At 31.5% G+C, this 15996-nt stretch overlaps 1 protein-coding gene across 1 annotated transcript; it reads left to right on the forward strand.

Annotated features, from left to right (window-relative positions):
• The first annotated feature begins 3843 nt into the window (after nt 1-3843).
• LOC108912786 lies at nt 3844-9901 on the forward strand. The gene is made up of 3 exons (XM_018718173.1): nt 3844-3952; nt 8678-9094; nt 9152-9901. Exons 1-3 carry the CDS (start codon nt 3937-3939, stop codon nt 9610-9612), a joined length of 894 nt encoding a protein of 297 aa, XP_018573689.1. The 5' UTR covers nt 3844-3936; the 3' UTR covers nt 9613-9901.
• The last annotated feature ends 6095 nt before the right edge of the window (nt 9902-15996 follow it).

Consider the following 15996-nt stretch of genomic DNA (forward strand, 5'->3'; position numbering starts at 1 on the left):
TCATAATAATAGTTTCTTTAATAATTGGACAAAGTTTTAAACAATTATCTATAAAACAAAAAGTGATTTGTGTTTTTCTTTCGAGAAAATTTAATACCTGTATTTTTAGTGCATAAAATCAGTGTTTTTTTTTAATTAATTGCTAATAAATAGGTACTGAGTTCTACATGTCCTAAATGTGAAAAGATAATTGAACACCGTAAAATCCATCCTTATCGTGTAATGGTTTTTGCGGTCGTTTTTTTTCATGCCGAGTGTGTCAGTCTGCCATCTCGCCATCTGATGTTTACAAACATTTGTAAATTCCTGGTCCTTGCTGGTTTTGTGAAACACGCATAAAAATAAAAAATAATTATGAAGCTGTAATTTAATTATTTAGAATATAAGATTAATCATATTTATGATTAATATGCAGAGTATTCTTGATAAGTAAGAGATGGATTTTTGAAGCTTGCAAATGGCAAACTAGATATTAAGTTTGTCCATCCCAAAAAATATCAAATAACTCCAATGATAATAATAAACTATTTTCTCAAATTATAACCAACTCTATAGTAATTGTTAAGCCTAAAAATAGTGATCAGCCAAATGCTCAGACAAAAAGTCACATAATGAAAAATTTAAATCCAGTCGATCTGCAGTTGGAGCTCTCAAAAGTGAAAAATAAAAGTAAGGGGGTAGTAATTGGCTGTAAGAGTGCTCAGGTTGCTAATAAATTTAATCAAGAGTTGAAAAATTTAAGATTAAACTAAAAATTGTGGGAATATCTTTCCTATATTTGAAAACTGATTTTATTGACTTTCCGAAGCAAAATAGCATGTTTATGGATGGTAGTACATACAGGCTGTTACAAATTCGCTTCTCACTACAGGGATCTTGGAAACGGTAAGAGATACGAAGTAGTTAAATGGGGGCAAAGTTGCATAATCAGGGGACCGACATTATGCCTCTAAAAAATCAAGGCTAACATGATTAGTTTTCGAGATATTTGAAAAAAAACGAAATTTTGCAAATCCGTTTTTATGTAATTTCAGCCTTGTTTGAGGTGATATTGAAAAAAGAAGAACACTTTCTCATGGTCACTTTTTGCCCTCTATCGAATGACAATCAATTTTTATATGTAACGTTTCGTCTCTACAGGACCATCATCAACTTCATTTTTTTAAATACGACCCTAGAAATTTTATTACATTTTTTGCAAGCCTTCACGAGCCCCGTACTGTACTGCCTCAGCACGAACCAGATTCAGACGTTTCGTCTTAAAAAATTCCTCTTCAATGCATTCAGTCAAATAGTTTAAGTAGCAGAACTAATTTAAATACTGATCTGCAAATCATATTCGCTTTTATTATCAAAATATTCGCAGTATTAGAGGTAAGAAATTTGATTTGTTAATATCTACTTCTCCCTTGCGATTATGATGTAATCGTCCTGTGTGAAACCTGGTTATTTTCTAGATAGTGATAGTGTTCTAGATAGTCAATTATTTTGTAATAATTATGTGGTCTTCAGGAAAGACCGTAAATTTACGGAAATTGGTGTGAGATGTGGTGGTATTCTTTTTCCGGTAAAGAACATGTATGTGGCGGACACATCCGCAATAAAGATTTTTACTTAATTGATATATATTTTCCTCTAAATAGGTGTGCTTCCCTTTATGAACTTGTTTTTAAAAGTATTAGTGCTAGTTTTAATCTTCAAAATTATGAAGAATTGGTTATTTTGGGTGATTTTAATATTCCAACATATATAGGGTGAGTCAGTTTTTTGTAGACAAACTTTAACAGGAGATAGAACACATGTTTTTAAAAAGAAAAGTTCCTATAAACATATGTCGTAGAATGCTTCATTTCCGAGATACGGGGTGTTGAATATAATTTTTTTTCCTCGAATATTCATTAATAATAATAAAGGAATGCTTAGATTTTTTTCATGTTTGGGAAGTAATGCCTATTAATTAAGGGGCATAAAACAAGCGAAAAAAGGTTCAAAAACTAGCATAGTGGCGGAGTGGAGGGGGTGCTCAACCCCTTTCTTAAACAGAACTTCCACGCCAATGACTATTTTTTTTAAAAAACTGTTATTTTCATTATCTACATATAGTTTAACAAAAATAATGTCCATTCTTCTGTCTCAAAATTCCTGTGCGTTTCCTAGTTATTTTAATTTTTAGTGTTTGATGTGGAACTTAATTAAGTAATTTATTTATTATCAATTATCTGCTGAATATTTAATTCTTTCAACGAAACCTACCGAAATATGGTTTGATAAGGATTCTAAAAAGCCGAAATCTCTAATTCTTTATCTCTTTCCAATGTAGTCAAAATAAATATTTATTATATTTTATTTATATAAAGCTATACTCAAATACAAGACTTTTATAAGTTGAAATCTGTTACATTATATACATACAATACATTATTGTGCAGTTGCCAAAAAGTTTTAAGAAGTTGTTAATTAAATATTGTTATAAATTCAAAAAATTTCTCCATAAACATTAACATCAATGTTCATTCAATGTTTTTTTTTTTGTAATTTAGTTGCAGTACATAATAACTAAGGATTGTTAAAATTAGTGTACTAAACAGATTTCAACTTATAAAAGTCTTGTATTTTAGTATGGCTTGATATAACAAACATTTATTTTGACTACATTGGAAAGAGATAAAGAATGAGAGATTTCGGCTTTTTAGAATCCTTATCAAACCATATTTCGGTAGGTTTCGTTGAAAGAATTAAATTTTTAGCCGATAAATTAATTAATTTAGTACCACCACATCAAACACTAAAAATCAAAATAACTTGGAAACGCACAGGAATTTCGAAACAGAAGAAGGGACATTATTTTTGTTAAACTATGTAGATAATGAAAATAACAGTTTTTTTTAAAATAGTCATTGGTGTAGAAGTTCTGTTTAAGAAAGGGGTTGACCACCCCCTCCACTCCGCCAATGTGCAAGTTTTTGAACATTTTTATCGCTGCTTGTTTTATGCCCCTTAATTAATAGGCATTATCTCCCAAACATGAAAAAAATCTAAGCATTCATTTATAAGTTATAATGAATATTCGAGGAAAAAAAATTATATTCAATACCCTGTATCTCGGAAACGAAGCCTTCTATGACATATGTTTATAGGAACTTTTCTTTTTAAAAACATCTGTTCTATTTCCTGTTAAAGTTTGTCTACAAAAAACTGACTCACCCTGTATAAATTAGATACGTAAATAGTAAACATTTTGATGACAAATTTGTTGAAGCTTAGTGAACTTTTTGGGCTCAATTAATGCAATTACGTTTTAAATACACGCAGGACAGTCTTGGCCTTGGTATTTTCTAGATCAACTTTATCTATTATTGGATCAGATTTCCGTCTTGTAAATGAAGACCCGACGCTCATGAATCACCCGACGCTCGATATTTTGTATTACAAAAAATCTGGTAAATTTTATTTACTGATAATGTGATAAGCAGGCGTGTAGCTAGAGGGGGTAGGGGGTGGGCATGCCCCCCCTTAGAGAGCTCGGTGCTCTCCCCAGGAAAAAAACGATATAATAATATCACCTTTTTGGTCGGACTAGCAGGCTGATTAGCTGCCCCTCAAAGCCCACCCCAAGCAAAAATCCTACCTACGTTCATGGTGATAAGTGATTAAATAGATTTTCAGAAGATATACCTGGTTGTAGAGATACGTAATATATGATTATTAGTCTCTTTGATGATGGAAAATGACCCAAATTAACTTGATGTTTCACATCAGCAATGATTCATTGAATAGGTACGTCATAGTCCACTATTCAACATTCGAGGTCAGTCCTGACCTGTACAATAAACGCGCAAACGTGGAACGTTTATAGATACATCGCAGTGCCGACGTATTCAGTTTGAATTTCGAAGTGTGGTGTGTTGTAGTTGGATTTTTCTAACAATTTTCAACATGAGTAATGTAATCGGTAAGTTCAAAGTTTTTCAGAAAGCGGGAGTTACATAGCGAAATATCGAATTTTATCTTGAAAAGTTGACTATTTAGATAAAGTTGTGCCTTATCAATTGTGTTTACTTATTAGAAATGCTAGAGCTTATCTTTACGATGTTTATCGATCTAATAGCGTAGATCGAAAATCGATAGATGGTTTTTATTAAATTTGTATTCAAAAATACTTCTATGGCATAAAACATATGTTTTAATATTACTTGCATGTACTACTAAGTAATAGGAAATGTCTGATTTGTCGCAGCGCTAAATTTTAAAAAACAGGGAAAGTTTTCAGTATTGTAAACGATAAAAGTATTTATAGATACCGCAACTAAACATGTATACAGTCGCCGGCATCTTATTAAAAACCGGTACCTCGCTTGAGTTATTTTATGTAGACGATAATCGTTGGACCTCTCTCTTTATTTTTCGCATGGGAACAATATTTATGTATCTAAAAATAGTTTTTTTATGAAAATATAGCTTTCCAATATATTAATATTTAAATGATAGAGTATGTATAAAATATGAGAAAACTGCTTTGCCTACGGGGTGTTTGGAAAATAACCTGAACAGTTTTTTGACAAATGAAAAAAAAACTTGTAATAACAATACTTCATATCGGCTATATATTTTTGGTAACTATTTACTTTAGTGGCACCACCTCCAATTTTCACAAAATTTTGGCTACCCCCCTATTTTCCATGGTGCTGAACACGAATCTGAAGTTTTTTTTGTGCGGTCGAACCCAGTTTTTGAGAAAAAATTTTTTCAAAATTCTGACCTGAATATTTCAGATAACACTACGTAGAACTCTGTATATTTTATGTAGCTTTCAGAACATCTGTAATGAACAACAATGAACATTGTTTAAGAAACACATTTTCCCGAATTTGAACTAAAAAAAAATATGTATTTAATAAATAAAATTATAGTAACTTTATGTGGGATGAACAGAGTTGAATGAGAGTGGGGGAACTCAATGTTGTCATCACGAATTACAAATGGCGGATTCAAACTACAAAATTTTGGAAAGCTACAAAATATACAGAGTTCTACGTAGTGTTATTTGAAATATCCAGGTTAGAATTTTGAAAAATTTTTTCTCGAAAACTAGGTTCGACCGCACAAAAAAAACTGCAGATTCGTGTTCAGCACCATCGAAAACAGGGGTGTAGACAAAATTTTGTGAAAATTGGAGGTGGTGCCACTAAAGTAAATAATTACCATATTTTTGACAATATTTTTTTTATGTAAAATGAATTTATTAGCTTAGTGCATTTTTTGTGTAAAAAAGCATTTTTCGATTTGTGTAAATTTTGTAACAACTTCTTGACAGAGTTAAGTACCTACCTACTTAAATCTTTTTTCAGCAAACAAATTAAAAAAAGAATTGGAACGCTATAATAGTTTTAAAAGAATATTATGTATTTACGTAGTTCTAATTAGCAGTAAGATGATAAAATATTCATCATTTATCATATATTATTTGCATTTAGCGTTTAAGTTACAACTTTACTTTATTACTAGGTTTTTATTATTCCCACTAGCACAAACATTATTAAATTTTGTTTAATAGTGTAGTTTTGACGTTCATGGTCAAATAATATAAAATTATTCAAAATTAGCTTGTTTTTCAAAATTTGCATATCGTAATATTAATTAATGACGAAAGATGCCTCTTTAATTATCTTCAATCAGGATATCAAGGTAAAATGAAAGGATTTTTAAATAAATATTGGATTCCTATCTGGTACATAAATAATAAGCCATAACAGACAAGAATGTATTTTTGTTTGTAAAACTAATAATTAATTATTATTATCACTGTTTACCTGTTTACTGTTTATTATACCTGTTTACTGTTTACATTGGTGGCGCCTTCAAGGATTTTGTTTACATGTCTTTTCTGTTTATTAACAGACACAATATAATATCATGTTGCTGAAGTATAATTTCCTAAACTCTGTATAGGATAGGTACAATATAACATTGTTTTCTAAATCTTGTCACGAAAAGTCTGGTTAAGTATTTACTGGCGCCCAAATGACAATAATAAAAGCCTCCCAACGATAGGAAAATAATTTATTGGGCTATAAAAGATGGGAATTTGATTTGAAACTTAAATGATGGTTATTGGAGTTATTATAGTTTTCATGACGCATCTAAAATTCTACACAAAATTACTAACTGCCTGTAAAGATATTGGGCTATAGCGTGCCGGAACGGAATTGATTGCTTCAAGATTTATTTTTAAAACACTCAAAGAAGTACGGATCATATCCGAAAATACCAGTAAAGCTGACAAATAGGTTAATGTGATTTTAGCATGTCTCCTCGAACTCCTGAGGCTATGTCATTGATTAAGTGTTGTATTACGTCATGCTACGCGACCTCTAGTTCACTTGACCATTTCTGTTTGTATGAGGCAATAAAAACAGCTATTTATAGATATGTAGTCATTGTTATTTAAGATATTATAGAATGCACATTTTTGACGTGACTTGTTTATTAGTAATAATTATGTGCAGAGAATATAATGGCTCAATGAGTCCTTTTCAAATAACTAGCACGACGAATACCGATAACTTTTGATAGGTACTACATATCTTCGTGATAAATATATATTGTAACGAATTCAAATACCCACTCGCCATTTAAATATTTTTAAACGTCTTTTTTTTAGATTTGAGGCATAAATGCATAGTAAAGCACACGCGCAATTTAAAAACAGCGTAACAACAGCAAACTTTGACGAGTTTTTTATTTAAATCTAAATGCTAAGCTTTACAGGAGTTAAAATAAATAAAATTATAAGTTTGGCTTGTATGTCCAAATTGCAACATTCAATTATTTTAGTGCAGTTTTGATCACAAGAAAATTTCCTACGTAATTTTTTTCTAAGTACTAAAATAAAAAAAGGTAAGGAGAATACAATGTTATGCGAATAACACTGTATATAATTTTGTTTTGAAAACTGAGTTGTTTTTTTACTTCTATTCACTCTGCTACCGCAAATTCATTTCATGTTAAAGTGTAAAGTTAAAGTGTACCTTCCTAAATCCTAACTGCAGCGCATGAAGGTTACATTTCTGAGCTGAAAATTGAGGTCAAACAGCTTGTAGATCCCATATATTTTAATGTCTTTTTTAATTAAGCTGATGAAATGATGTGTCATATTACTAATAGAAACATTTTATGAAAAATTAAAAGACATAAATAAGAACAGATTGCAATTCTTGACTACGCCCCTGCATCTGACGGCGCCGCTCTGGCATGCTTGTTCGGGGATGATGTAACTTCAAGGATTTCATCCAAATCAATGAACCATTTTTAGGCTACCGCATAAAGACCATTTCTGGTTCACTGCATCATTTTAAGATTGGTTGAGTTCCAGAAGTATATTTTTTTAATGATTTAATTTAATATTCTGCTAAGAAATTCATTTTATACGATACCTACTGTTAACTAACCATGTTTTTATGTTTTTGTTAACAGGTTTTCTTGATTTACTTAGTTTTCGATTATAAATATACAAATTATTTTTTTAATAGTGTATACGTATTTAATAACCATTGATTTTCGTAACATTTTACCAATCTTTTTGCTTCAGACATAATGTCTAATGAAGTGCTCAGCAATCTCATTGTCAGTTATTCCAATTTAATACATATTGTTAGAAATAATGCAATAAAACTCGGAAACGTTGTAAAACGTTATAATTAAATTAACTTCGAATAGTAAGTATTTTACATGTTACGTAGTTGGTGTATATCTAATGAATGCCTCAAGTCAGCCCTTATTCCGCTCTAGCCGGAATGTTTATCTTTTCTTCCCCCTTCACTTTGGGTCCCGCACACTTAGGCGTCTAGATGACTCTCGGTGTTTACGTCCGAGCTTGGGCATCAGTCATCACTTTCCGACAATATATATTTTAATTACCGAAAATGGTGGTGGAGATTATTTATTTTTTAATTTTGTAAATACTCATTTTTCAGCTACGCTTTATAGGTCTATATGAAATTTGTATTTTTTTAACCCACAAGTTAGTAAAATTGTAAAAAGACGGATCTATTTAACCAAAAAATATTCATTCAATTGCATTTAAGAATAACAAGTTCTGTAGATAATAAAGCTAAAAAAAATAATATTAGTATAAAAATTGGTAGAAGACATTTTTTGAAATTGACATAATTTACGGCATTTTTCTGAAAAAATGTTTGACAAATTAGAAAATTACTGTTTTCAAAGCAAGTTTTCAAAAATAGTTTATTAATAAAAGAGAATAGAAAAAACAGAAAACATAAAAATTCACAAAATTGTTCCTAAAATTGTGAGAGGAATACAATATTGTTTGAAATTTTGGGAAAATCTACAATTTGTTAATAATAATTGTTAAAAATATCATAAATAAATAAATGTCGAATTTCACAGAAATTATTCTTGTCACCATTTTACGAAAAATGAGCAGTTTGTCACCTTTTTCAGATATTACCACAAAATGAAATAATATGGCAAAAGACTTAATCTGTCCCTAGTTCTATATTTTTGCATGAAACTATTATTTAACTTTCTGTTGTATGTACAGTCTGTATAATATTTGTTGAACTGGAATTTCAAGAAAATTATTGTAACTACGGTAACATTTACCTCAATAAATATCGCACTGTATACAGATATATTTATAGATATTTTTTTGCAGAATTACAGACTGAAGATCGACTCGAGTACAATTTCTTTCCAAATTCTTCTGGAGTCGTTCAGTTCAGAGTAAGAGCGCCCAATGATGCCCACATTGTACTTTCTACGGCAGCGGCCGAAGTTGATCCAATGTATGAGATTTTCATCGGCGGTTGGGGAAACAGCAAGTCTATAATTCGTAAAAACAGGTCTAAACCCGACGTAGCCGAAGTGCCTACACCTGGCATTCTCAACGAGAACGAGTTCCGTGGATTCTGGGTGCGATGGCAGAACGGCACTATTTCGGTCGGAAGAGAAAACGAAGTTCCACCATTTTTGAGCTGGTCCGATACTGAAGTTGTTCATATCGAATATGTTGGAGTTTGTACTGGTTGGGGCGCTCGTGGAGCATGGATCATTGAACCACCTAGAGGAGGAGGTAAGCATTCCAACATTTTTTTATGATCATTGCTTGATTAAAATTTATTTCGTTCAGGCGTGCCACGTCCAGGAGCACCTCCAGCCAATCTTTCCTCCGTATGCTGGGTACCCTCAAGTAATGGTCAGGTTCCACCAAGGTCATTTGCAGGTGGCGAAGACAATGGCGAACCCGTCTACGTAATCAGAGCGCAATTCAACGGTGGCATCATTCCCGGAAAACTGGTTCCAAGCCACGGACAGAGTTACGTGCCATGGGGTGGTCAAGAAAATCCAATGCCTCAGTATGAGGTCCTCTGCGACTTCCCTGGGCAGTGGCTGGCTGTTTCAGGTGGTAACATTCCACCAAACGCTTTGACAGCTGGCCAGAGCGAGGACGGAGAACCGCTGTATATTGGAAGGGTAGTCCACGATGGCGCTCTCACCGTGGGAAAAGTACAGCCAAGCCACGGTGTTTGCTATATCCCCTATGGAGGCCAGGAATTGTCTTTCCCCGAATACGAGATTTTGGTACAATAAAAGGACTGAGTTTGTTTACAGGATTTGCTTTTTATATTCTGCATAGGACATCGCAATCGATGTATTATTATTTGTTACTTAGACAAGCTGAGATGTAAACACATAATATATAGCTTCTAGGTGCTTCTTAGTACCTACAAAGTATTGTATTTTTATATAAAGTATATATAATTTTGAATGTTATCTAATATTTATTTCAAATATTCAGGCAGTTTATTCCTCTAAGTGTATTACGCACAGTTGTCAGAGTTTTGTTTTATTTACTGTAATAATAATTTCTATGGATTTCTTTTTATTTTTTCATATACCTGTCCCAAATAACCTAGATCAGTTTCCTTACATTTGTCCAAAGTGGACCAATTTTTAACCTTGGGTGTTTTTCGTATTTGTGGATAGATAGATAAGTTGAGATACGTATTATTTTTGATGGTTCCATTGTAATATCAAATAATTTTTTACAATTTTTTTTGTATTTCTCTAAATGATTTTTATTCAGCTTTTCGCAGAGAAGAAGAAGTGTACGCATCATTTTTGTGCAACTTCCAGTTTTTCAGTTATGACAAATATATGTTGTTAAATGAAACATCCTATATGTTCTTTGATTTTTATTTTACAAATTTTATTAACAAAAAATATACCTACGGTGTTTTTTTTTTGAAATAACCCTATTATAATTTATAAGACATTTTTTTAAATATATTTTATAATTCGTAAAAATTTGTAATCAATGGAAAATTCAGAAAGATAAAGTAAACAAAGAAGGTGGATCTAATAATTTTGTGACCTACATCAGAAAATATTTAATGAAATTAGTAGTCAATGGGGTGGATAACAGAGCATTATAAAAAAATTGAAAATACATGTCCTGTGTCTAGATTGTCGAGAACTTGGTGAAGGTGTTATAAAATATCTTTTATAATAATATTTTTTTTTAATTTAAGAATTTGTATTGTACATGTACATTTAACAGCGGAAAATGTACCCACACACTTGTTCCGTAGTAATCTTGGCTATTGAAGTAAACATATGATATATGTAGGTATTATTTTAAAGGGTAGAGGAATTCAAAAGATAACACTTAAAGAAAATAGAAGAATGAAGGATAACAACCATCTTGGTACTATAGTAGGTAAAATACTACTAAAAAAACAAATGTTTTGTACAGTCGACGCAAGATAAAGGTTTCCAAACTGAATCGTATTTTGTTTGAAATATTACGGCTTAACCGCTTGTCTATATGGGGCGTTCCCATTAGACTCGCGCGGCAATATTTTCTTTTAAATTTTAAAGTGACAGGTGTCAATTTTGTAGGCAGAAAACCGTTATTTAGTTAGAGATTTCAGAGTGATTTATTAGTAATTTGGATAGTGATTCATTAAATAGCGATTAGTTGAGTTGTATTTAGTGATTCTGTAGTGTACAGAGTAGTAAGTGTAAATAGTTTAAAAAATGGCTCAACTGTACCCTCGTCGCAGAAGTCGGGTGATTGCAATGCTGGAAAATGGTTGGTCAGCAAGAGGTGTTGCCAGAGAACTTCATGTGAGTCACACATGTATAAATAAACTCCATCGTAAATGGGAAATTGAGCTGTCAGTTGATCGTCGATCAGGAACAGGAATCAACAGAAAAACTACCGAAGATCAAGACAGAGCATTGGTAGCATACGTGCGAGAAAATCAATTTACAGATATGCACCACGCAATAGAGGCAACGGGCTTCCCCGGTTGTAAAAATACAGCTACAGCAAGATTAAAAGAACAAGGACTTTTTAATTATACGGCTCCTAGTAAAGAACTTCTAACAGTCCAGCATCGTGAAAGAAGACTTCAATTTGCCAGAAATTACATTCAACAGGGGCAACAGTATTAGAATAACGTCATATTTTCCGACTAAAAAATATTTCAATCCACCAATTCTGGAAAAGTTAGTCTATCGTCCAAAATATTAGCGATTTCATCCGAGATATGTCTGCGAAAGAGCTCGTAGTTGTCGCTTTTCTGTGCCTACTTGGGCATGGATATCAGATGCCGGACCCGGAGTAATTTGGAGGATTGAGGGAAATTTAACAGGCCTTCAGTACCGCACTATATTATCCGATATCATGGTACCCTTAGTTTCAGTATTCCACAGACAATTCATTTTTCAGCATGATAATTCACCAGTGCATACATCAGCTGTAGTTAGGGCATTTATTGAACAAAATAATATAAACGTTCTTCCTTGGCCAGCTAAAAGTCTCAATTTGAACCCGATTGAAAATTTATGGGCTTATGTAATGGGTCAGTTGAATGAACAGTATGACGATATTCCACCAAATAGAGATACGCTCTGGGAACGTATATAAAATATTTGGAACGGTATAGACGTGAATTATATACGACGCCTTGTTACATTATTAATAAGCCGTTATTGATTCGGATGGTATGGTTGGACAAAATATTAGACTGTTTTGTTTTTTCATTGTTTATAAAATGATGTCAAAATAAGTAAATAAGTTCATAACATTATGGACCCGGCTTCCATTCTGATAGATGTAGAATTAAAATAAAATCATGTTTTTCTAAATATTTCGAAAACGATTTAAAGATATTACACTGAACTTTGGCGTATAGTACAGTGGCAGTGTAATATCTTAAATCGTTTTCGAGATATTTAGAAAAAACCGGATTTTAAATTTCCTTCGATATCTATCTCAGAAAGGAAACATTTCCGGACCCATAATGTCATGAACTTATTTACTTATTTTCACTTCCAGAACACATCCTTAAAATATTTCCCTTTCCTCCCGAAACTGTATAAGTTATAATAAAACTGTAGTTTACAATATTTTTTTATTTTGTTGCCTTCATGACTTACCTACCTACTTTCTGCAGAATATGACAAATTCTTATTTCAAAATATTAATTTTTAATAATTAAGGACAAGAAAAATAATGTGGCAAGACAAAATAATTTCAAAATCTGTATACTCTTCTCTTTTTATAATGCATATACTAAAGGCCTGCAATTTATTGTTGTTCCTATTAATTCCTATTAATAGTCCACCGGCTCGCCCCTGTAAAAGTAGTATGCCTTTTAGGTTGGAAACCTTTATCTTGCGTCGACTGTACATACTATTTATTAAAAAAATTGAAGTATCACTAAATGTTTTTTATAACGATCTTGGTAGTATGCAGTTTTGATATAAGTACGATACAAAGAACTATTATGTTTTGAATTAACAAGATCAAAACGATATATTGTACCGGCAAAAAATGACACGCTTTTATTAAAAAAGTTGCCACGCCACTGTCTCCAGCGTCCTTCAAAACAGGTACGTACCAATAAAAAATATCAACCTTTGACCTCGGTTTTGAATTGAAAATTAAAATATGTTGTCATCCAAGCTGAAAAATTGTCGAGATATTGGAATATTTATTTTGCAATTAAAATTGTTTGTCGTAAACACCAAATTAATAATATTTGTTGGGTGTCACAGAAAAAGACCTTGAATTAATTATTATTTTTCTAGACATTCCTAATGATTTTTCTCAATTTTTTGTCCCATTAAAAATTTTAGGTATTGATCTGATGGACTGAGATATGGTATCTTGATTTAAAGTACCTACAGTTCTTTGTGGTGATCTATATTAGACAGATAAATTACTCAAACCGACTCATTAGGTAATCAGAATATTACAGGGTGTCTTGGTTCTCAATGAACGCTACTTATTAGTAAATAATTTAATTGAAAATATTCTTAACTCTTGAATTAAAGTCGAATATATTAAAATAAAATTAAGAATTTGTTAGTAATTCATGAAAATTCTAAAGAATGTAAATCAATGAAATTTCTAGAAAGCATTTTTCATTAAATTGAGAATATGTTCATATGTTCGTTCATATATGTTCGACTACACTGTGATTAGAAATTTTAAGTTTTCCAGAATAAGTCCTCTTATTTACAATATTTTCGAAGCAGTTAAATATGTAAGTATTTGATTAAACGGAGACAATTGTTAATTTAATAATAATAGTTTATTATTTATGTATAATATAAAAAGAAATATGTATATACATACAAAACATACATACATAACAATACCTTTTCCTTACCCAATATGCCTATTTCTTTTGAATCAGGCAACGAAAATTTAAAAATTATTCGGGATACTCCAACTATAGTATAGGATCCCACCATAAAACGACCTTCACCGAGCTGGTTAATGGATGAAAAGTATTTTATATCCAATTAAGTATGTCAATAAATATATTGCAAATGGGTTGTCTAAAAAATTTCAGTCCAGAATATGATTAATTAACAATTAAAAAAAAATTTTTTGTAAACATTTCACTGGATTGGTTAATAGACAAATTCCATACCAATCGAAAGTATGAAGCCCATAGAATATGCAAACGTGAGGTTGACAATTTTTTTCCCGTCACAACTCTTGGGTAGGTAGGTATAAACAGGTAAATCGATACTAGTAACTTGCACCGGTCTGGTTAATGAATTAAAGTTAAATTAAAATAAAGATTATTTCATTACGAACACGGTGGTATAGGGTTGTCTGTGAAAAATCAGTCCTGAATTTCGGTTGTCGAGTTTTAAAAAGTAGTCCAAACGGTATCTGTTTCAAAAAGCCGTATTTGGGTGAATCGTATATCCACGGCGATTTTTGGTTTTTTGGCTTTCAAATATCACTAGAAATGAAAATTTTTCTATGCGCATTAAAAAAAACTTGGGCTTAACTTTTCGCGGCACAATACGTTAAAAAAATTCGAACAATGTCATATTTTTCTTCCTATTTAATTATGTATCTTTTCAAGAGTTGATTTTAGGCGAAAATCGAAGATGAAAAAAATATTTGTAATTAAATTTTTTACAAAACATGACCAGTTACAAATCGAATGAATCATGATTATTATGGTAAAAATCGAAAAAATCGCAAAAATGGGGTTAAAAATCAATACCTTTTAGGGAATTTTTTTGGGGTATTTAAATTCGGTATTGGACCTTTATACTTGCCTCAAGAAAAGTTCGGTTAGATAGATTTTGCAATCCAGATTTTGAAAAAAAATTGCAAATTTTCAAAATTCTGCACAGCAAAAACCAAGGCCCTTAGATACTTGAAAATTTAATCACATATAGAAGGGTTCTCAAGCTTTCAAACTTTTTTGAAAAATTCGAATCCGTCAATTAGGAGAGCTCTGGCGCTTGTTTAAACGTTGGTCGAATTTTTGTACTTATAAACAATTAGAATAACTTTGGGAATATTCAAACCAATTTTTTTAAAGCAGCAGGTTTTAAAAGTCCTTGGAATGACGGTTATTTAAAAAAACAGATCGATTGGTCAATTAGTTACGTAGTTATAGCCGATCAAAGTTAACCGTCATTTACACTAAATATACTGAGACATCCGGGCTAATTTTTCGAAAAATACCTTTGGTATTCCGAGTACTTACCAGGTCTAAGATTACAATACTTTTCTTCGTTGGCAACCTACTTTAAAACGTGTTTAAAGTTATTTGAAGTAATAGACTAGTACTTACAAATGCAAAGTTGTAGGAAATAACTTGATTAAGAAAAATTTACAATGCCAATTTTTTACAAATTTGACTGACCACGCCGAAAAATATTAAAAAATATGTAAATTATCAGAAAAATACACTTTATAAAATAAAAAAAAGTTTCATGCTGTAGGTTTTTGTTTTAAAAATTTAGTCGATTACCTTCATTTACAAGCATCTTTTTAGGGGTGAACCGCTCGCCTATAATGAAGAAAAACTTTTATTGATCAGTAGGTACCTATTTAAAATTTGTATGACATTTATATCCAATACAACCCCATACCTAATTATAACTATGCGTAATTTTAAGAAGTATATCGTTATTTTCTGATATTACGTCTTAGCATTGAGATGAAATTATTAACTATAAGGCAGAACGTCGCACGAAATTTGTGTAATATTTGAACACTGACTCACACCAAGAAGAATTGACTCACGGGATGTGTCATATTCATAATGAGTGGATCAATGTTGGTCGAGGTGGTATGAGACTCAGCGTAATGATCGTTGACTCATATTATGAGTGAATCAAAATGACGTGAGATTTATTTTTTAACCTTTGGTAATTGGGAAAAAATGTACTAAACCTTCACTGTCTAGATGATAGGTATTATTATTTCATGGATAACTAATATACACTCAGCTAAAAAATTAAGGGAGCAGAAAAATTTCCAAATTTTTTTAGTGATTTTTGAAAGGCTGTAAAGAAAAGCATCTTGAAGTTTCTATATTCTAATTTTGTAATGTGCAGTCAATTTAGCTCGACTTGCAAAATTCGTTTGCAAAACTCTGAATAGGTGGGCTACTCGTAGCTCGCCTCTACACCTGTAAAGTG

Source organism: Anoplophora glabripennis, unplaced genomic scaffold, assembly GCF_000390285.2.
Source record: "Anoplophora glabripennis isolate ALB-LARVAE unplaced genomic scaffold, Agla_2.0 scaffold824, whole genome shotgun sequence".
NCBI classification, from domain to species: Eukaryota; Metazoa; Arthropoda; class Insecta; order Coleoptera; family Cerambycidae; genus Anoplophora; species Anoplophora glabripennis.